The sequence below is a fragment of the Monodelphis domestica genome, chromosome 2 (genome assembly GCF_027887165.1).
Source record: "Monodelphis domestica isolate mMonDom1 chromosome 2, mMonDom1.pri, whole genome shotgun sequence".
Lineage (NCBI taxonomy): Eukaryota > Metazoa > Chordata > Mammalia > Didelphimorphia > Didelphidae > Monodelphis > Monodelphis domestica.
This window is the reverse complement of record NC_077228.1, coordinates 527,416,580-527,437,379: the sequence shown is the minus strand read 5'-3', so window position 1 is coordinate 527,437,379 and position 20,800 is coordinate 527,416,580. Positions and strand designations below refer to the sequence as shown.

General features: G+C 44.9%; 2 protein-coding genes across 2 annotated transcripts in view; one reads left to right on the top strand and one right to left on the bottom strand.

Annotated features, from left to right (window-relative positions):
- Window positions 1-18,017, bottom strand: TBCCD1 (TBCC domain containing 1). Its single transcript, XM_001366048.4, has 8 exons — window positions 17,896-18,017; window positions 12,753-13,162; window positions 10,615-10,770; window positions 8,515-8,881; window positions 5,100-5,286; window positions 4,467-4,964; window positions 1,404-1,550; window positions 1-944 (listed from the first exon to the last, which is right to left on the bottom strand). The coding sequence occupies exons 2-7, from the start codon at window positions 13,086-13,088 to the stop codon at window positions 1,421-1,423; spliced, it is 1,674 nt and encodes a 557-aa protein (XP_001366085.1). The 5' UTR covers window positions 13,089-13,162; window positions 17,896-18,017; the 3' UTR covers window positions 1-944; window positions 1,404-1,420.
- A 499-nt stretch (window positions 18,018-18,516) lies between these two features.
- The window catches only part of DNAJB11 (DnaJ heat shock protein family (Hsp40) member B11), a 30,274-nt gene continuing 27,990 nt past the window's right edge, over window positions 18,517-20,800 (top strand). The window contains exon 1 of the mRNA XM_001377350.5: window positions 18,517-18,768. Within this exon, the coding sequence (XP_001377387.2) occupies window positions 18,701-18,768 (68 nt within the window). The 5' untranslated portion in view covers window positions 18,517-18,700. The remainder of the gene's footprint in view (window positions 18,769-20,800) is intronic.

The following is a 20,800-nucleotide window of genomic DNA, read 5'->3' as shown; positions in this document are numbered from 1 at the left end:
TAACAAAATGTAAACTTTATTTTGACATCACAGAATAGTTCTAATTAGAAATCTCAAGCATAAAGGTAGAAGCGCTATATTCTCACAAGAAAGCAAAAATATTTTTTACAATCAGTTATAATTTTTAACAGAGAATAATAAACATTATTTTTTAAATTTATTTTTCACAGATTAAAGGCTAGAACAATATTTCTATAAAAATATTTCTTTTGATTTTTATACACCAAGAAATAACATATATATGTGTATGTGTATATATATATATATGTGCATATTTCCATCAAAATGTTTTAAAGGCATACCAAGCTGCAGTAAACAAATAAAAACCCACATCTTTCATTGGCTCTACAAGGGGCAGAACCCTTTTGCCTCAAAATAAAGGCTGCCTGTAACTCTATAGCCTGACACTTCTGTATAAAAATAATAACATGGGACTGTTGGCACCAACTTTGCCATTTTCCAAATGATAAAAACTGGCACTCTTTGGTTTGTGAGTCCCTTTTATCTCTATGGCAGGCTTGTTTCCAATTCCACTTGTACTGTAAGAAAAGAGTAAGGAACAAAATCAAGCAAAAGTCCCAAATAGGTCAAAATAAAGCCCAGTGGATTCACTCCAGGGCTAACGCTGCCCCAAGAGTCCCTTTCTTAACTTAGCCTTGAGATGTTAGAATTCTTCAGTTTGTTGTTGCATCTCCTACACCCTCCTGGTAACAGAACAGATAACAGTACCAACCTCTCCATTTCGTATTTCCTTAGAAAGGACAGGAATCCACCAGAATCATTTAAACCTGGTTTTCTGTTCTAAAATTCACAATCAATTATAATCTATTTTGAGGTGTGTGGAGAAAGAGGCGGGGCTCTGAGTGCAACTCCTTTCTCTGCTGGGCTTCTCCATTCTCCTGAGATCACTTGCCTGTTCCCATGAGATATCCTCCTCCAGATACCTAATAGAATAAGACAAAATCATGAGACCCACAAGCCCAATTATAAAGCTTCACCCTTTATGTTTTTGCATGATATGCCCTCCTGTGCTTCTGTCTCTACCAGTGTGGCCTTTCATTTTGTTGGCTTGCCAGAGGGCAAGAATCAAAAGTTCCTTTAGATTATTTGGAATAGTCCTGGGCACATATGGGTCCCAGAGAAATATCAGCCACCTACCTGGGGCAACCAAAGACAAGAGGGTCAGAAAAGGCATCATTAAGGGAAAGCAGGGCCTCGTGGCAGTGTGAGAGATGCGTGGGGATGAGAGAGGTGACCACCTAGGGAAGGGAGTTAAATTCTGATTCTGCCATGATGCCCAACCCTAATCTCACCAGCTTCATGGGAGTATTTTTGGTTGGGTTATTCCTTGCTAAAATATAGAAAGTGTTTAAAAATGTCAAATTATAAGAACAAAGGCCTACCATGGTGTTGTAATAACTTATCCCGCGGCTTGTTTGGAACCTGCTGCAGGGGGCACCAGACTATCGAGCTGCTGGCTTTGTCCTGTGTTAATTAACCATTCGTAAAACTTATTCTCGACCAGCACCTGGAATTGTTTCCTTTGATCCCTAAAATGCAGGATACAGGGATAGGGACAGGGAAGAAAAAAAGCAAGGAAGCTTTTAACTTCTAGGATAACACAACATGTTGCTCCAGACCACCACAGTGACTATCTGATGAGCCACTTCTGATGATCTGTTTTCTCTCTGACCAGTCAATCCCCATGCTTGAGGCATTTAGACTAAAATCAACAAAAAGAAAAATAAAAAACCCCTTTGGAACAAAAACTTTCATGAAATTCCAACACATTATAGCCATTTCTTCTGCCATGACTTGGACTAGGCAGACTGGCTCCTCTCCCTAGTTCTTTGTTCTCCTATTTACCTACCAGACGATCATTGCTCCGGACAAGGCAGATCTTTGCTCATTTCTAGTCTCATCCAACAAAATGCATCCAAGTAGCCCCTTCTGCCCCTCCACTGGCCTTTGCTGTCATGCCTCAGCAGCCTCACTCTGACTCTGTAGCCCTCTTCCCACTTGGATGTTCAGGAGGCCTCTCAAACTCAGCATGTCCAAAACAGAACTTCTTATCTTCTCCCCTAAACTCTTCCCCTCCTACCTTCCCTGCTATGGCAGAGGGCTCCACCATCACCATTACTGAGATGAGAATTCATCCTGGATTCCTTTATTTTCTCTCCCCCCCCCAGGTGCCAAGGCCTGCCAATTCTACCTTTGCACAATCTCTTCAATATGCCCTTCTCTCCTCTGACACTGCCCTCACCCTGCCATAGAACTTCACCCTGTCTGTCTGCCTCCAGTCTATCCCTGCTCCGGTCCATCTTCCATTCAGTCATTCAGTGTCTTTTCTACAGTGCAGGTCTGATCACTTCTCCCCCCAGTCAGTAAGTTTTGCCTCTAGAAGCAAATACAAACCCCTTGTTTGGCATTCAAAGCCCTTCCTAACCCAGCCCCCTGCTACCCTCCTTCCTGTCTACCATGTCCTGCTTGATCCATCTCTCGGCTCCAGCATTCTCTCAGGCTCGTTCTCCTCTGCTCCAACATCAGATCTTGCCTGGCCCCTTTAAGTCTCTACTAAATGCCTTCTTTTTTGGGAAGACTCCATGAAGCCCTCTAAATCCCAAGGCCTTCCTTTGTAATGATTTCCTATTTACTCTGCATTGGCTTACTTTGTCGCTATTTGTTTGTCATCCCTCTCATTAAATCATAAACTCCTCAAGGGCAGGGACTGTCTTTGGACTCTTCGTATCTCCCACCCTTAGCTCCTCTTTTTGGAGAAGGGACCAGGCCTGCCAACCTTCATTTCTTGGACTACATCACCAGGTCCCTATACAACAGGGGTCCCCAAACTGCACCCCACCCCCACCGCCCGGCCATGTATCCAGCCCCCACCGCACTTCTGGAAGGGGCACCTCTTTCATTGGTGGTCAGTGAGAGGAGCACCGTATGTGGCAGCACCACAAAGCACAGCGTCACTCACGTACAGCACCACTTCTGTGACAATCCTTCGCGTGGCGCCTTGTTCTGAGAGTAACTGAACGAGAACGAGGCGCCGCACAAAGGATTCTGTGGCTGCACAATGGAAGACGTCAGCATGGTGAGCGGCGAACTGGGGGAGGGGATTCCGCACTGTGTATCCTGCTGCCCGGTATAGTGGTGGCAGTGATGGGCTGTGCCAGGTGTGACAGGCCCATCCCAGCCAGCGCCGCAGCCTCCGCTATCCCAGACAGCCGGATACAGCTTGGTTCAGTTTCTTTATAGTCCGGCCCTCCAGCGGTCAGAGGGACGGTGACCCGGCCCCTGGGTAAACCGTCCGGAGACCCCCGCTATACAGGATCCTTTTCTAGGTCTTTCTTTGAATCCTCTGTCCTTAGTACAGTGCCTGGCACATGGTTAGATTCCAATAAATGCCTGTTGACTGACTGTCTGACCAGTAACAGCATCAGGTCACTGGACTCAGGAAAAAGAAGGTGCAGATGCTCACTGAATGCCTGCCACTTCTATGGAACATTATTCAGACTTTCCGAGAGAACCAATCACAACGTTATGGCAATTAATACAAAGATAAGAAGCTCATCATTAGGAAGATTGGGTATCAACTGCAAACGATTCAGCCTCCACATGCTAACAGCCCTCTGGCACTGGCCCCATCAACCTGATTGCCCTTTCTCTCCCTTCCCCGCAGGAATCCTTGTTCTCTCCACCATCCTTGACCCAATCCACCCTCTCTTCTGCTTTCATGCTTTGTTCATGCTCTAGTCCCTATCCAGAAATCTCTTCCAAAACACCCTTTCCTGGGCACATGACTCTCCTTTACATGGCATCTCTTTTCATTAGAATGTAAGCTCTCTGTATGGACTCTCTTGAATGTGTGCATGTGTATCCGAGGCACTTGCTCCAGGGCCTGGAATGCAGCACGATTAATAGGTTTAATTAATTAATAAATACTTTGCATTCATGTACCCAAATCTTCCTCAGGGCTCATGACCTAACTCAAGCCCCCTCTCTGCCATAAGGCATCTCTGATGACCAGGCCAATTTCTTTTCCTGAGTTTTGTCAGCTGTTGTCTGCACATACAACCCAGAATTTGATTCGATATTGCCCTCTAAAAAATAAATAAATAAACAAATAAATATCCATCTATCTATGTGTGTATATATAAATATAAATGTCGTCTTCTATAATTCTCTGGTTGTTTCTGGTGTGTTGATCTTATTTCCCAACACTTTCTTGGCCACGCAAGAAGAGGACGTATGCTCCTGCTGCTGTGGCATACCACTCGGTATTTGGGAGAGGCCCCTTGCTCAAACAACTGGGCACAAAGAAGCATGCACTGTAGGTCTCAGGGAAACACCTGGTTCCTTTTAACAGCAAGATCATGGTGTTAGTAATTTGCAAAAAAGTTGGTTTTCAGCTTTGTTTTGTGCAACACATGTATTTCTGCTACTAGGAATAACTCACTCACTTCGTTAAGCCTGCTTCCTTGACCGTCTTCTGCCAGACCTGTATCTTCTGTTCTCGTTGGCCCAGTGCCTTCTGATAGGCTGGTGGGAGACCTCCTGGAATCTCTGTTGTGTCCCCTTCCATCTCAAATGGAATCACAAACACATAGAACTCACAGGGGGACAAGAGTCGGAAGACCCTCGCATCATTATTCTCCCTGAACACAATCATTGGCTTGTCCCAATAATTGGGCACTGTGGCCAGCCCGGTCCTGGCCATGTGGTCTTCCAGCATTGGGTAGTGAGTATGGAAAGGTGCAAAGGTGATCATCTGGTTACCAGCAAGGAGAAGAGGCCGTGTTGGCGTCAGAACGTGGAAGGTGCAGCCTGTGCTGGAGGAGACAGACAGACGGTGACAAACAGCAATGACTTTCACGTTGTCACAGCTGTGGAGGTGAAGAGCTGTCTGTACCGGCCCCAGGACCAGAGTGCTGTTCCTACACTTTTCGATGGTGACAGACCTAAGAGACACAAAGACAGGGAGCTATTTCCTGCACCAGATGCACTGAACTCTACGAGAGCAGAGGTGCTGGACTAAAGGGAAATGTCATATAATAAAGAGAGCCCTTCTGGGCTGCACTGATGGTCGCACTCACCGTAAAGGGGACAATAGGTATATGAAAGATTCGTTGCAGCGGTGAATCTTCACATGGGCCCCAACTAAGGTCTCTGAGCTCTTGGCCAATGTCTGCTTGTAAACCTGGGTCATCACCACAATGCGATGGATCTTGGGAGCCACATGGGTATTGCAAGCAATCTTGGCTCTTTTGGTAGTTCCTTCAACTGTAATCACACACACACACACACACACACACACACATTAAAAACCTCTTAATGAAATAGTTTAAAATGAAGGATAGGTATCAAGAGATGTTCATGGACATGCAACAAGCATTACAGCATTTCCAATGAAAAAAAAAAAGCGAGGAAATAAGACCCTGGGAAATAATGATTTCTCCCCCAACTCCAATGAAGAGTTAGACCACTCTCTTGAGTTTCTCCCCCCACTAGGGCTTAGGCCTTAGGTGAAGGCTTTCTGTGCCTTTAGTTTTTCACTGAAAAACAAACCTTTTTTCATTAAAAAACATACTTAAAAATTACATGAAAGAAGGCCACAAAGTATGATCCAGAGCCCACCACAAACCATGCTACATTTCCCAACTAAGGACCAAAGGTTCTTCTTGGAGCCAGAGAGATCTAGCTCTGAGGTCAGTAACAATTGGGCATCAAGTTCACCAGCTGTTTTCCTTGTTGCCAGGCTGCTTAGCATTGCCGGGAAAAGGTGCAAAATCACATATATTTGGTACATGATAAATCCATGCTCTAAATTTAAATGGGCCTTCACAGCTGCCAAGCAATACTTTGTAATATCTCTTGTAAACCTCAAAATTTCTTAGACTTATAAATGTTGGAAATTTCACCATTGGGAAATTTCATACTTGAAAAATTTCCTATTGATAGTGGGTCTTGACTATTGGAATGTGAACCCCATTGGCATGGGAGGTTCCTTCTCCTTCCCTTCTTAAGATTACTTTAGAACAGAAACCTTTTGCTGAACAATGGAAAGGACTTTGACCTATGCTTAAGCATAGAACAGGAATTTCTTTGAGTCATGATTGATTTTAGAATTGATACAATGGAGATACTTGGAATCAATCTCCACCCTATTCAGTCCTAACAGGATTGAGCAAGGGCTGCAGCCTAGATCAAAATTTAATTATTCCAATCTCTACCCTACTCAGGTTAACAGGATTTAGAAAGGGCTGTAGCAAAGGATCAAAGATTTAATTATTTGAAAATATGACCTACAAAAGACATGTGCAAAGCCAGACCTCTGGGCGGTCCTGGGTTAAGCTAGAGCCTCCATTGGCACAGGGAAATTGATGGACACGTGATTGGTAGATGTGAGGACTGAGGGGAGGGAACTTGGATGGTTTCCTTAAGGATAGAGGGGTCTGAAGACGGGTGTGGGGGGTTGAGAAGTTGGTCGGTGTGGTTGGTGTGTGCTCGGAGAAGCTTGCTCTGAAGGAAGCTGAAGGTGGGGGCCTCTGAGACTGTTTCTCCATTTTGGTCACGTGAGTAATAGGGACTGATCTCTTTTCTTTGCCCCAGCTATCTAAGGGCTTGGGCCTTTTGGCCCAGCCTAAACAGAAGGGGTATTTAAGCCCTATTCCCTTCTCTCCCTTTTTCTCTCTCTCTATCTCTAATTCCTTTCTTCCTCCTATTGTAATTAAACTCCATAAAAGATTGACTGCTGACTTGAGTTTTCATTTAGGAATTACATAGCTGTATTCCTTGGCGACCTTAAATTAATATATATCAGTCTTTTAAAGTGATTTCCTTGTAACACTCTTGAGCTCTCCCCGTTACTGTTCTAAGTATTTTCTACATTCCTATATTCCCCTGATCCCAACTTTGTCTTCCTCACTCTCTCACCTCCAACTTCACTAAGCTATGTAGGTCCTCTACATGTGAGATGTTTGTTCATTAATCAACAAATGAACAAACTACTATAGGAAATGAATTTTGCCAACTTTGGCGTTTTTGCTAAAAACAAAAAAGCTGTTCATTAAATGACAGGGCAGCTCACAGGTTCCATTTGTAGGGACAAATCAAGGAGCTAGATCGATCAGGTACCCAAGGGCAAAAAAGTCACAACTCCATGACCTTCCTGATCTTATACTGCAGTGCTCCTGAGAAGCACTATAAAAGGACCACCATGCAAATAACTAACTGCCTAGATCACCGAACTAACCACTGGTTGGGAGCTGCCTGCTTCAAGGTTCTTCCCACTCTAGTCCATCCTCCATTTGGCCACTAAAATGATTGGCCTAAAAGCCCAGGTCTGACCATGTCTCTCCTCTATTCAATAAATTCCACTGGTCCCAGGATCAAACAGAAAATCCTTTATTTGGCATTCAGAGCCCCTCACAATCTAGCCTCCTCCTATGTTTCAGCCTTCTTCCACCTTCCACCCCAACATATACTGTTGGATCCTGGCTGTTTCACAAACAAGATACTTCATCTCTTGGTATTGGGTCATTTTCTCTGGCTGTTCCCTATGCTGAGAATGCTCTCCCTCCTATACTTTGATAACTTTAAGACCCTTCTTTAAGTTCCAATTAAAATCCAACTTTCTCCAGGAAGCCTTTCCTGATCTCTCTTACTACTAGTCCTTTTAATTCTTCCTTTTTGTCCTGAGGATGGCTTATTTTAAATATATTTGTTTGCATGTCAGATTGGGTTCTCTTTGAGTGCAAGGACTGTCTTTTGCCTCCTTTTGTATCCTGAGCCACTTAGCACAGTGCCTTGCAACATAGTAGGCACTTAATAAGTGTTTCCTGACTGACTGATTATGCTCACACACCTAATATAGCAAATGAAGAGGCAAAGAAATTCTGCAAAGACTGAGAAGACTATCCAAATTATAACCTATATATAACTGGAAAACTGGAAAAGATCAATACCAGAAAAAATTGTTTTTAACAATTCATTTCAGAATCAAGGACAAAGAAGAATGTATCATATTTGAACTCTAGAATCACAGTCCTAGGTAAGTTTCCCAGGGCATTAAGAAATGGCATTGAATGAACAAAAAAAATAGGAAGAGCAAAATAGATTACATTTGTTTATATATCTCTGAGGTTGGTGTTACTTTAAGAAAAAATTTCCTATTTTTAAAAAAGGGATATAGGTATAGTTAGAGAGAATCAGATCTAGAGATGGAAGGTCCTGGGTTCAAATCTGGTCTCAGACATTTCCTAGCTGTGTGACCCTGGGAAAGTCCCTTAACTCCCACTGCCTTACCACTCTTCTGCTTTGGAACCAATATGCAGAATTATTAGACAGAAAGTAAGGTTTTGAAAAAGAGGGAAAAAGGGACATTCTTCTGTTCTCTGTCTCTCTTGGGTATCTTTCTGTTTTGAGGTAAGTCACAGAAGAAACAGCATCATTTAGACCTCCAAAACAACAAATCATTCCACTGGAGATGCACGAGGAATTAGAACCTACCTTGTTGGGCCCAAGCCAACTTCTTCCCAGTCTTGAGACAAGCAGTTGTGCCAAACGGGTTTGTAGTCAAACAACATCTCAGCCAGGCCTCCAGCTTTGGGAAGGAGAAGGTTTTGGAAATCTTTGAGAAGCCACTCTCTGCATGCAGGGGCTGCCATAGTGCAAGCTCATGGAGTGGGTAGACCTTCCGGGCTTTGCTGACTGTGCCTTCAATGAGAAAGCTGAGGGCCTGGACAGCTTCGGGAGAGACCAAGCTTTTATGGGTGGAGTGGGAGGAATCAGTGAGCTCCTCTGGGTCCAAGAGAAGCTCCAGGAGATTGGACAGGTGATTATAGACAAAGGCTTGGTGGCTGCAATCATTCCAGGTCTGAGAAATCAAAAGAAAACAATCTTAGTCAAGAGAAGAGCTTTCCTAAAACATAAGCATTGGATCCAATATATCCTTTCTGAAGAGTATGTACAAGATGGAGATGAAAAGGAGTCAAGAGATGGGTTTTCTCTTCACCTCAGCTATTCAAAAGCACCCTTAAAGTCTCAGATCAAACCCAGTACAAATGCGACCTTAACCACAAGACATCCAGCTAGCTTAGGAAGTCCATGCCCTCATTGATAGAGGACAGATATTTCACCATCCTTTGGCTGAAACCATACGGTGTGTATATTCAAGAGGGACAACCCCCCCCCTCCCCACTGAACAAAAGGGTGCTTTTGAGAAGAAGTCACAACACAACAGGAATCATAACAGTGCCTAAGAACATTGCCAAATGCTACCACAATCTCACCTTGCACAGCCCTGTCTTTCATTTTTTTTTTCAGGAGGATCTAGACCAATAATTCCATCCATGCTGAGGAACAGCAGGATTTCCTAGGTAAGCCATACTTTTAGAGGGCTGTCTGTGGCACCAAGAAAGTAAATTATTTATCCAGAGCCACAGAGCTATCATGCATAAGAGCCAGGATTTGAAAACAGGTCCCTGTCTCCAAAGCTGGCACCATCCCACTTTTCACACATGACCAATAAAATGAAGGATTAGACCCTTTTTGGGATCCTTAGGACCTCCTAAATATCAACGAAATAGGAATTATGTGTAAGAAATAACACGATTTCATCTGTCTCCGTGGTCTGGCACTGAGAACCTTACCATGTAACAGCTCAGCTTATTCAGCACCCTTCCTTCCCCCTTTGCCAGGCGGCTGCCTCACATGACCCACAGGCTTACCAAAACTCCATTCTACCCCCTTGGAAAGGCAATAAAACAAAATAGTGACATCATAAGAGAATGCAAAACCCCACCATAGGTTCCATAAGGAAAACACAGAAATAAAAATGAAGGTCGAAGATAAACTTGTTCTATCAATCATGCTAACAGACAAAGCAAAAATAAATATTCATAAGAGGATGAAAAGAGCCACAGATCATGCTGCTTCTCCTAAAGCACTTAAAATCCTGTTACAGAAATAGAGAAACCATCTTTATTTTTTACTCATTTAACCCTTACCTTCTGCCTTAGAATTGATATTGATTGTAATGCAGAAGAGCAATCAGGGTTAGGTAATGGGGATTAAGTGACTTGGCCAGGGTCACACAGCTATGAAGTGTCTGAGGCCAGATTTGAATTCAGGTCCTCCCAAACCCAGGGCTGGCACTCTATCCACCATGCCACCTAGCTGCCCTGCTAAACCACCTTGAAAAAGAGCAATCATACATCTCTTTTAAATGCTATTTGTTCAGTGAGATTGTTAAATTTACCTTTGGACCGCAGTGCCATAGCCAATCACCTGAATGCCGACATAACAGGGCCTGGCCTATTCTAGCAGCTTCATAAACATTTTTTGACTGATTGGCTGATAGTAAGTGTACTGAGTGAAGTTCTAAGCATTCTGCAGATATAACAATAATCTCATCAAATATGCAAATGGAACATGCAGGCAGCTTCTTCACGAGTCAGGCCAGGAAAGCTGGGGACTGATAGTCCTCCTCTTCCTCGCTCAGTAGAAGTCTTCATCAGCGGATACTGACTCTAAAAGGGATCGTAAAGGGTCAGCCTGATCGACAGGCGAGCTGTTCACAAGAAAATCAGAACGCTTTGTCCACAGTACCTTATTATGACAAACAGATTTTCCACTCAAGTCAGGTGATGGAGATCTGTTTCTGGGACTTGGCCACTCTTCCCCAATCAAGGATGTTCTTAAAGAAACCTTGTTTAACTGCTGTATATACAAAAATAGCAGGAACTGAAGGGTGTCTACTGAAAGCTGTCCAAGAAAAGGAATAAGAAACTGTCAGCATGTCTACAGACACAAATCAACTATCAGCCTACAACTAAATAGGGCAGAGCTACATTTTATTTCACCAGAAGAGTAAACTGAAATGTGAGAGTCATTCGCCATATGTATTTTAGTTAAAAACCTGTAGGGTTTTCAGAAATAGAACCAATATCTAAAAAGATATGTATACATACACATTATCTCTCTCTGTCTCTGTCTCTCTCTCTCTCTGTGTCTCTCTCTCCCCGTCTCTCTCTCTCTTCCTTCCTCCCTCTCTCCCCTCCCTCTCCCCCACCCCCAGGCTTCCATGTTCACTTCCCAAAATGACAATAAAATGTTCTTTAAAAAAATTTTTTTTAATTAACCCTTACCTTCCGTCTTGGAGTCAATACTGTGTATTGGCTCCAAGGCAGAAGAGTGGTAAGGGCTAGGCAATGGGGGTCAAGTGACTTGCCCAGGGTCACACAGCTGGGAAGTGTCTGAGGCCAGATTTGAACCTAGAACTTCCCGTCTCTAGGCCTGGCTCTCAATCCACTGAGCTACTCAGCTGCCCCCTAGTAGAAATTTTTTAAATTAACCCTTACTTTCTATCTTAGGATTCTAAATACCATTTCCAAGGCAATTGGAGTTAAGTGACTTGCCCAGGGTCACACAGCTAGGAAATGTCTCATCTCAGATCTGAATCCAAGACTTAACTGTTTCTAGATCTGGTTCTCTATCCACTAAACCACCCAGCAGCCCCTATTTAGCACAATTTTTAAAAAGTTCTTTGTTTTAATAGTTACAAAATCAAAAATCATTCTAACAAAACCTAATTATCATTCTTAATCAAATTCCATATTATGCATAATTGTGGGCTCCAATAACAGTTAAACTGAAACAGAATTGAAAAAATACAAGGAAGTCCAAATATTCTGAGAAACCTTCCTTCCTAAGCATGTCAAGATTCTGGTAGAAAAGAAACAGACAAGCCCAAACTATTTTGAACAAGATGAATACACGTACACTAGTATAAACCTTCTTTATGATATTTTTAAGATGGTCAAAATGTCCTTTTTTTAGGATCCGTTCAAATTCTGTTGTTCAGATGGCAGAGCCAAATTTGCTTCAGTACTTAGTCCTTTGGCCATTATTTGGTTAATTAGGGGTTCCAGAGACTCTAGGAACAATCTCGGGCTTCCTAGTCAGTTGGTCCAGAGTAGCCTTTAGATTTGTTTTTCCAAAAGCGGTTACAGGTTCATACTATCATTCACACCAAAGGGGCACACATAGAAGCACAATCCCCATCTTGAAAACTTAAAGAGAACGAGACTTTGAGGGCCAATCTCAAAGGCCCCTTTAACCTGACCTGTTACAAGGCAGCTTGGTCACTTCATTATCAGAACTAAACTTTTTCTGACTTCTCTTGTTATTAGGTTTATCCATATGACAAAAAACATACTGAATGGCTGTGTGGAAGTGTGGACGGGCAGACTGAAGAGTCAGAGATCTGTCCTGACCTGACCTGTGGGCTGAATCCTTGGTATTGATACACACTAGCTCCAAGGGAAAGGCTGTCCCCAGGCACTCTAGAAGACAAAGAATTGTAGAAAAGTTCCCTACACCAAAGGAATCATGGGTCTGGGGTTGACCTTGCTCCCACAGACTGTGCATTTAAAGTTAAATTTGAAAAATTAACTAGTTCTTCCACTTACTCAGCACAAAGAGAGAATAACCAGCTTTCTATTCTGGATTAAGAAGCTGTCACCCCTGTCTCCCCCAAGAGCCACAGAAACGGCTCCACCTGCTAAAAAGCAGGTGATTAAAATGTTGCTGGGAGGGCTAGGATGGACTTATAATGAGAAATGCTGGGTGCTCACTGCCCAATTGCTCCAGGTCACAGATGGCCTCCCTAGCCTAGAGACTGGAATTGTACCAACTGTGGCTTCTATTCCAACCGAACCACAAAAATACTGGGCACAAACACCTACCTTATTCCTCTCTTTCTCTACTTCCTCCTCACATGAGCAGTTAGATACCAATTCGGCCCATTCCAGACGTTCCTCGGGGGGCCTCACCACCAGACTATCAAATATTTCAAAGTAAAGCCAAGCAATGTCCTTGGCCAACTGTAGCTTCCCACAGGCGATATGCCTCCAAGTGGCCCAGAAGAGACGCGGGTAACCTCCTTCCCTGGCTCGGGTTCGAACATAAGTGGATATCTTTCTGAGATAGTGAAGGCTGAATTTGGCTGGCGGAGGTAGAGGCAAAGCACCCACAATAAATGGTTCAGTTCTGACCCACAGGTGGACAGCTGACTGCTCCATTTTAACTTAGACACCATGGAGAGTTTAAGAGGCTCCTTTGGAAGTCCAGGAAACAAAGTTTCTGTATAAACGAACTGGAAACAAAAAAACGCATAAATTTATCAGACACTGACAACATATTGAACTATTTTTAAATGAACACCAGATTAAAAATTAGCCCAAAGGCCAGCAGAGTTTTGGCAATATCAAATTATAAGTGACTGGCATCATTTCTTTTAAAACATTTCTGACCTATGTTTACCCTAGGATAGCTAGATGGCACAGTGGAGAGAATGCTGGGCCTGGAGTCAGGAACTCATCTTCTTGAGTTCAAATCCAGCTTCAGACACTCAGCTGTATGACCCTGGGCAAGTCACAACCTGTTTGCCTCAGTTTCCTCCTCTGTAAAATGAGCTAGAGAAGGAAATGGCAAACTGCTCCTCTGTCTCTACCAAGAAAACTCCCACTGGGGTCATGAAGAGTCAGACACCATTGAAACTGAACAACAACAAGGACAATGTGCTAAGTGCTGGAGTTACAAAAAGAAGTCAAAGACGACAAAGTGCTTCCAGAGACTTTGAAAGATATTAGAGATAATCATGTTCAATGACCCTGGGATCAAAAACATTGAGGGAGGTTCACACCAGGACAATGTCTGCTTGCCAGGGGAAATGGCCACAGGGATGGAGGGTAATCACTCCCCCGGAAAGCCTGACCTGACCATTCACACAACAAAAACCAAATGGAAGAAGAGTATCTATTACTCAGACTATGATATGGAGTTAAATGGACAAATGTAACTCTTGTCCATCAGTATGTATATCTGGGATATGTGAAATAAAATATCCAGGGACCTCCATTCCAGTTTTTGATCCCACACACCCTAGCAGCAGGACATAAGAGTCACCAAGTCATGTGTCCATCTGATGATCTGAAGGCCTGACTCTGGCATCCCCTGACGTCAACATGTCAGATCAAGTGCAACATGGCCACAGAGGAAGGAGCTAGAGTATTTAAAAAGCAAGAGCTGTATCTCTAAAGTTAGGAAGGCTGAGATCTCTAACTCTCTCTCTCTCTCTCTCTCTCTTTCCTAATAAATGCTTATAAATCTGGTAATAAGCCTCCAGATTCATTTTTATTTATAACAGGGAGAAACAATACAAGTAAACCAGATGGGTCCCCAATTCAATAACAGGAGAGAAGGCTGGATTGCCTTCCAAAAACCATAAAGATCCTGAACTCCCAAAACAAAAGTCCATCTTACTAACAATGACTAAAGTTGTCAGTGTTGATTTGTTTGATTGTGGGACGTGGCACACAATAGTACCTGAAGAATTAAAAATGACATTCACACAGACAGCAATCAATGTGTTTGGGGGCAGGCTGCAACATATGACAAATAGTGAAGAATTCTGTGATGAACAGGATTTAGAACACCATCTGGGAGATGCATAAGATAGAAGGAAGACGGATTGCTTACATGGCAAAAAAATGACTGGAAGAAAGCTGGAGGGCTCCAAAGATATCCTCAGATATCAAGAGAAGGTGAATAAGGCCTCTGGCAGGTTAACTGGACTTCCAATGGTAAATTTATGGGAAGACATGACTAAGAGTCATATAAGAAAAGGATGGATGGTGGCAACCTCCAATGCCAGTTAGATCACCCTAGGACAGCGGTTCTCAACCTGTGGGTCGCAACTCCGGTGGGGGTCGAACGACCAAAACACAGGGGTCACCTAAAGCCATCAGAAAATACATATTTCCGATGGCTTTAGCCACTGAGAAATTGCACTACTTTACAGCAAGATCTCAGAAAGAACGGGGACCCAGCTGCCCGCACATTGTACTAATATTAGTTACCTATCAGCAGCCCTCCCCCTATGAGGGGCGGATTTGATTTACCCTGTTACCTGGAGACCGGACTGAAACAGAGACCCAGAGAGAACACCCAGGTACAGGCTCCGGAGGGGTTAAGAACAAGTACTGGAGCAGATAACTCCTGGAGCGGATAACGGAGCCGAGTAACCCCAGCAAAGTGAAGCTTCAGCTCAAGCTCGAGGGAGACGACAGGAAGAAGAAGGCAGCATCTGCGGACCCCCACCCTAGTGCTTAGGCTGCCTCCTGCTGGATTAATATTTCTCAACATATAATTAAATATTGTTTTTGTGATTAATCACTATGTTTAAATTCTGTTTGATACAAATCAGATACAAATCAGCAATGAGAATACATAATGCATATCAGGTATTTACATTCTGAATCATAACTGTAGCAAAATTACAGTTTTGAAGTAGCCACCAAAATAATTTTTTGGTTTGGGGTCACCACAACATGAAGAACTGTATTGTGGGGTCATGGCATTAGAAAAGTTGAGAACCACTGCCCTAGGAAATCAAAGATCTAAGAGAAAATGCAGAGAAGTCTAGAGGGTTTTATATTACTGTGATCTCATTGTTATACAAGAGTATGAGACAAAAAGCAAGAAAAGTCAATTCAACAGACCTTTTCTCAAGTGCCTAATACCAGATCAAAAACAAGGCAAAGATAGTAAAAGATAAAAATAAGACCTACAAAGAAAAATAGATTAAAAGGAAAAGGAAGATCAAAAAGCCAGGGAATGAAATCCAAAAAGGCTTTACTCATCAGTGATACCTGACTTAAGCCTAGAAGAACAAGTCCTTAGCCTGCATTATCAAGTTCATAGCATGGATACTGATAGTCTTGCTGGGGTCCACCATGATCAGACTATCCATTGTGTCCCATTTTAATAGGGGCACTGAAAAGCTGACATAAATGTAGAAAAAGGCAATCAGTGACCTCTTCTGGTTGGGATGCAGACTCATCTGTTCAGAGCTTCCCAAATTTCTGGGATTCCTGACTTTGGCCAAAGATCATTGCAAATCACCTGAAGTGCACTGCCAGGATTATGATGGCATAGGAAAGTAATTCAGAAGAGGCACAAGGGATCAACAATAGAAATTTTACCCTAAATGGGGTCACTGAAAATGTCAAAAGGCAGTACCCTTAGGGGAAGTCATTTCACTGATGTCAGAGAGAAAAATCTAAGAGACCATCAACACATCTACAAAATGGAAATGGCTCAAAAGATCAACTTCTTGAGGCACAAAAAGTGGGTGGTTCCATGGCAGGTCTTCAGAAATCAAGTGGGGCTAAGGTGTTCCAGATTGAAAATTCCCCCAGCTCCACAGGTTTCTTTTAAGAATTTAAGGGACAGGGGAGTTTGTTTCTCCCTTTTCCAGCCTTGTTTTGTCTTGCCACCTCCCCAATCTCAATATTTTTGGAAACACACATACATACAGATATTCACCTATATCTATGCTGCCCATAAGTGTTACTCTTTGTTCCTGTGTCTTCTGGATGAATGGAAGAGCCTACAGGGTTGTATTATTCATTCTGAGGGAAATGGGGGACAAAAACACTTCAAAATTCAATCAGTGGAATGTAATGGATTCTCCCTTCCCTTTGTGAAAAACTGATAACTATAGTTGGTTTTTTGAAGTGCCTAGTGTTATTTTGGAAAAGTCATTTATTCCTGTTTACTGAGTAATTTTCCAAACTGTCAATAACATGAAGAAAGGTAAAACTCATGCAGCTGCAATAAGTTCTGCCTCTGAAGTACATTTCAAACACATATTGGGCTGAAATCTTTCCCCTTGGAATCCTGGGGAAAAAAGATAGTATAAAAAATCAAGAGGGTAATGGAACTGGAAACTGTCATGTAAAGATTGAGGGAAACATGTTGACTTTGGAGAAAAAAGGGGGAGGGTCATGACAATTGTCTTTAGAGTCTAGAAAGAAGGAAAGGAGATGAAACTTGTCCTTTTTAGACCTAGAGGGCACAACTTCCCGAACAAGTGGGTGAAAGTGGAAGCAGATTTCAGGTTTAATATAAGAAAAATGTTTCCTAATTAGCTTCCACTGACCTCAAGCATAGGCTAGCCGGAATGAGTGGTCAGACTAGACATAGTCTGAAGTCCCCAAAACTGCTTTAGATTTCCTCATTTTTGTTGTATTTTCTCAAATCATCCCCAAAAGTGAAAGGACCATTGATTTTAAGGCTGAAGAGGCAAGCTGTACAATTAAAGCTCCCTCTCAGAGACCCACAGCTTCCTATTACCTTCCCATCACTCAGTGATGTTGGGATCCAGCACCAGCCCCACCCTTCAGACTCCCCCCACCCTCCAGACTCCTGGAGTCACTGATAAATAGCTTTGGGATCTCAACCTGTGCCATGGAGTGGGCACTCACTGCCCTGACAGGCCTGTTACCCCAAACTTCCCCACAGAAGAAGGCTACAGTGACATTGTCTTCCCTTATTTTCCCTCCCCTAGAGTCTGTGAACATCCTCCGACCCCCAAGGGAAGCCATGGGATGCCCTCTAGCAAGATGGCATTAATTCACCCCAAAGACTCTTCCACTGGAGAGACTGCACAACCCTCTACTTTACATCAGGAGAAGCTTGGATCCCCTCAAATGGGGAGACCCTCGGAATCCCCCCACAAAAATGGGGTTAACCTTGTACCCTCCAAATGAGAAGCTGGACCCCCCATGGGAAGAACTTTGGACCCCCCACAAATGGACAGGACCTGGGAACCCTCACAAACAGGGAGGCTCCAGGACCCCCCCCCCCCTTAAATTCGAGTGCACAGGATGATCCCCGACAAATGAGGGAGAACCCGAGATCCCTCTCAAATGGAGACCCCAGAAACCCTCCTCCCTTAAATGAGGGGGTCATGGGTCAACCCAAGACCCACCTCTGCAGGGGTAGTGACCCCTACCCTCCCAGGCCAGAGACCCTGACCGTTACCTGCCATCAGCGCCCAGCCAGAGCAGGGGGCGGGGCCCGAGGGACTGCCCTGAAACCCGCCTGCGCCTGCGTTGAGTCAGTCTCTGCGGAGGCCGGGGGCGGGCAAAGCGCAGGCGCAGGCGCAGTCACACAAGGAGAGAATCCGGGAGTCCGCCGGGAGGCCTAGAGCGGCCACGGGAGCCTCTTTTCCGGGGCAGTCCAAGTTTTGAACCGGCAGAACGCGAGATCACGTGGCTCTTCTCGGAGCTCTAGCTGACAACCCCCAACTCGGAACACGGAATTTCACTCGGCTAATATCGAGGGTGAGGGTCTAGAAGAGACTCAGCTGCTGCTGACCCCAAACTTTGACAAAACAGCCCTTCCCGTTCCCCAGTCAGGGCTGCCATAAAGCTCCCGAAGATTGGTTTGGGATTAGGTAAAAGAAGCTATGGGCTTTAGGGATTGGTAAAGCGAGGCAGGAGGCGGGGTTCACAAAAAGCGCTACTGCCCGCGATTGGTCAGCAGCCCGTCATTTTGCTCAAATCCGAGAGCGGCGTATCGGTATCGGCAAAGGGAGGGTCGCTGCGACGCCGGTGACGCTGCCGCCTGTGATTGGTTGGTCGTAGGATGCCGCTCTCCCGGTCCGTCCCTCACGGGAACGCGATCTAGGCGTTGAAGTGTCCGTTGGTGATTGGCTGCGGCGCCCGCACGCGCTGATGCCTATGATTCTGATTGGCCTGCAGCTGCTTCGGCCCCGCCTCCCGCGGGGAGCGGGGACTCCCGGGATAGGGGAAGAAGGTGCGGGCTGTCGCTGAGGAGACGGACCATGGCCCCGCACAAGCTGGGCGGCCTGTTCCTCCTTCTGCTCTACATGCTTGGAGCCGTGATGGCTGGGTGAGAAGAGCGGTGCTTCGGCGGGGAGGGTGTGAGGAGACCGGGGAAGAAGGATACGGGAGGTTGAGGGGGTGAGGGAGGGAAGCGCCGCCTGTGATGGGGGAGGGGATGAGGGGCTGAGAACGGAGGGCGCAGGGCTGCTGGGAGGGGGAGGGGACGGGGATGTGAAGGTGGGGTGGGAGGAAAGAGGGCACGGTAAGGGAGACTGAGGCCTGAGGGCGCTGGGTTGTCTATACTGGGGGGTTGGGGGGAGCTGGAGAGTGAGGAGGACGAGGCTGTTTGCCATGGGAGAGTAACGAGGGGCTGAGGACTTGAGGGGTCAAGGCTACCCGGGATGAGTGAGGGCATGGGGAAGAGATGAGGAACTTGTGGTTGTACTGGGGAGGGGCTAGGGACTGAGGGGTCAGGTTTGCTGGTCCTGAGGGTGGAGGTAGTTGGGGAGCTGTGGCCTGTGGGCTGTCAGGTATAAAAGGATGCAGAGCTGTACTGGGGGAGGGGTTGAGGACTGAGAGGGCAGGGCTCTGTCCTGGAGAAGGGATGGAGGAAGGGGGATGGGGCGCTGTCTGTGCTGGAGCAAGAGAGAAAGGGGCTGGGCCGTCTGACGGGAGGGCTGAGGGGGACAGAGGGAGGAGACTGGGGAGAGTACTGTGGGGGTTGAGTTGGAGCAGGACTGGTCCAAGAGGTAGCCTTGGGCAGGTGGAATGGATGAGGAGGACTGGGCTTGACTGTTGAAGGCAGAGGAAAGCTGTGTTGTACTGGGAAAGGCAATACTGGAGGCATTGAGGAATAAAAGGGGCAGAAATCTGCTGGAGGCAATATGTGAAGGGAGTACCATGAGCTGGAAGAAGGGGTAAGACTGCTGGGGGGGGGGGGTGATAGGGAGAACTGGCTTTTCCAGGAGCAATATTTGGGAAGCTGAGTAATGAGGGAGCTGAGCTCTGGTGACAGGGAGGTCAGTGTCAGGTGTATTACTGGGGAGTGTCTGGAGGAAGGGATACTTATGGGAGACAAGATCATTAGCTGTCAGGTGGGAGTAGAAATAGATTTGTTTTGCTTAGCCCCAAAGGACTGAATTAAGAGCCGGCAGATTGAAGTTGCAAAGTGGCCACTTTAGTCCTGAGGAAAGGGAAAAGAAACAAGAATAAAAAATTGCTATTAATAAGGGCTCTCCCAAAATGGTCTCAGCATGTAGTAGATTCCATCCAGTTGATCTTCCAGAAAAACAAAACAAAACAAAACTCAATGACCAAATCTATGTTAATGTTGTAAAGGAAAGAGAGATTCTTATTTAGTTATAGGTTAGACTAGATGGCCTCTGATCCAACCCCAATCTATAGATAGCCCCTTTCAACTTACATTCTGTGATTCTGGGGAAGGAGGGAGAAAGACCAGTAGAATATTGAGGGGATGAAAAGGAGCAGAGTATAGTGAATGTAGATAATTAATGGGAGTGTCAGTGACCAGTTCTGTTTTACTGGGGGAGTGGCGCATGAACTGACAGAATGAAGATTTATGGTGGGGAGAAGGGACTAGATAGAAGGATCAAGGGTATGTTTCACCTCTGGGTGGAATATCTTTTCAAAAACTGAGGAGTGATTTTGTCAAGCTGAGTGGGGTCTGACAGGGGTGCACAACTATGCTGATGTAAGGGAAGTGAGACCCTTAGAGACCTTTTCTTTCCAAACCCAATGGAGTTTATTAAGCACCGTTAACACCTTTTGTTCCTTGTGTGTCCCTGTCTGGGGTACCTCCTTGAGTGCCAGTGTGAAGTCGTGGAAAGAGCACAGCTGGAGACTGAAGACCTGGGTTCTAGCCTTCATTCCATCATTTATTAGCTGCGTGACCTTCTAGATGTTACGCAACCTCTCTAGACTTCAATTTTCCTGCAAAATAAGCATTATAAGATATCTGAATGAAGGCAGGGGACTAGATAGTATGATCTATTAAGGGCTCTTCCTGGCTTTAGGATTCTATGAGATCGTAGGCAGTAATTTCTTTAGTACCTTGATCTGATTTCCTCCTAAGCCCTTTT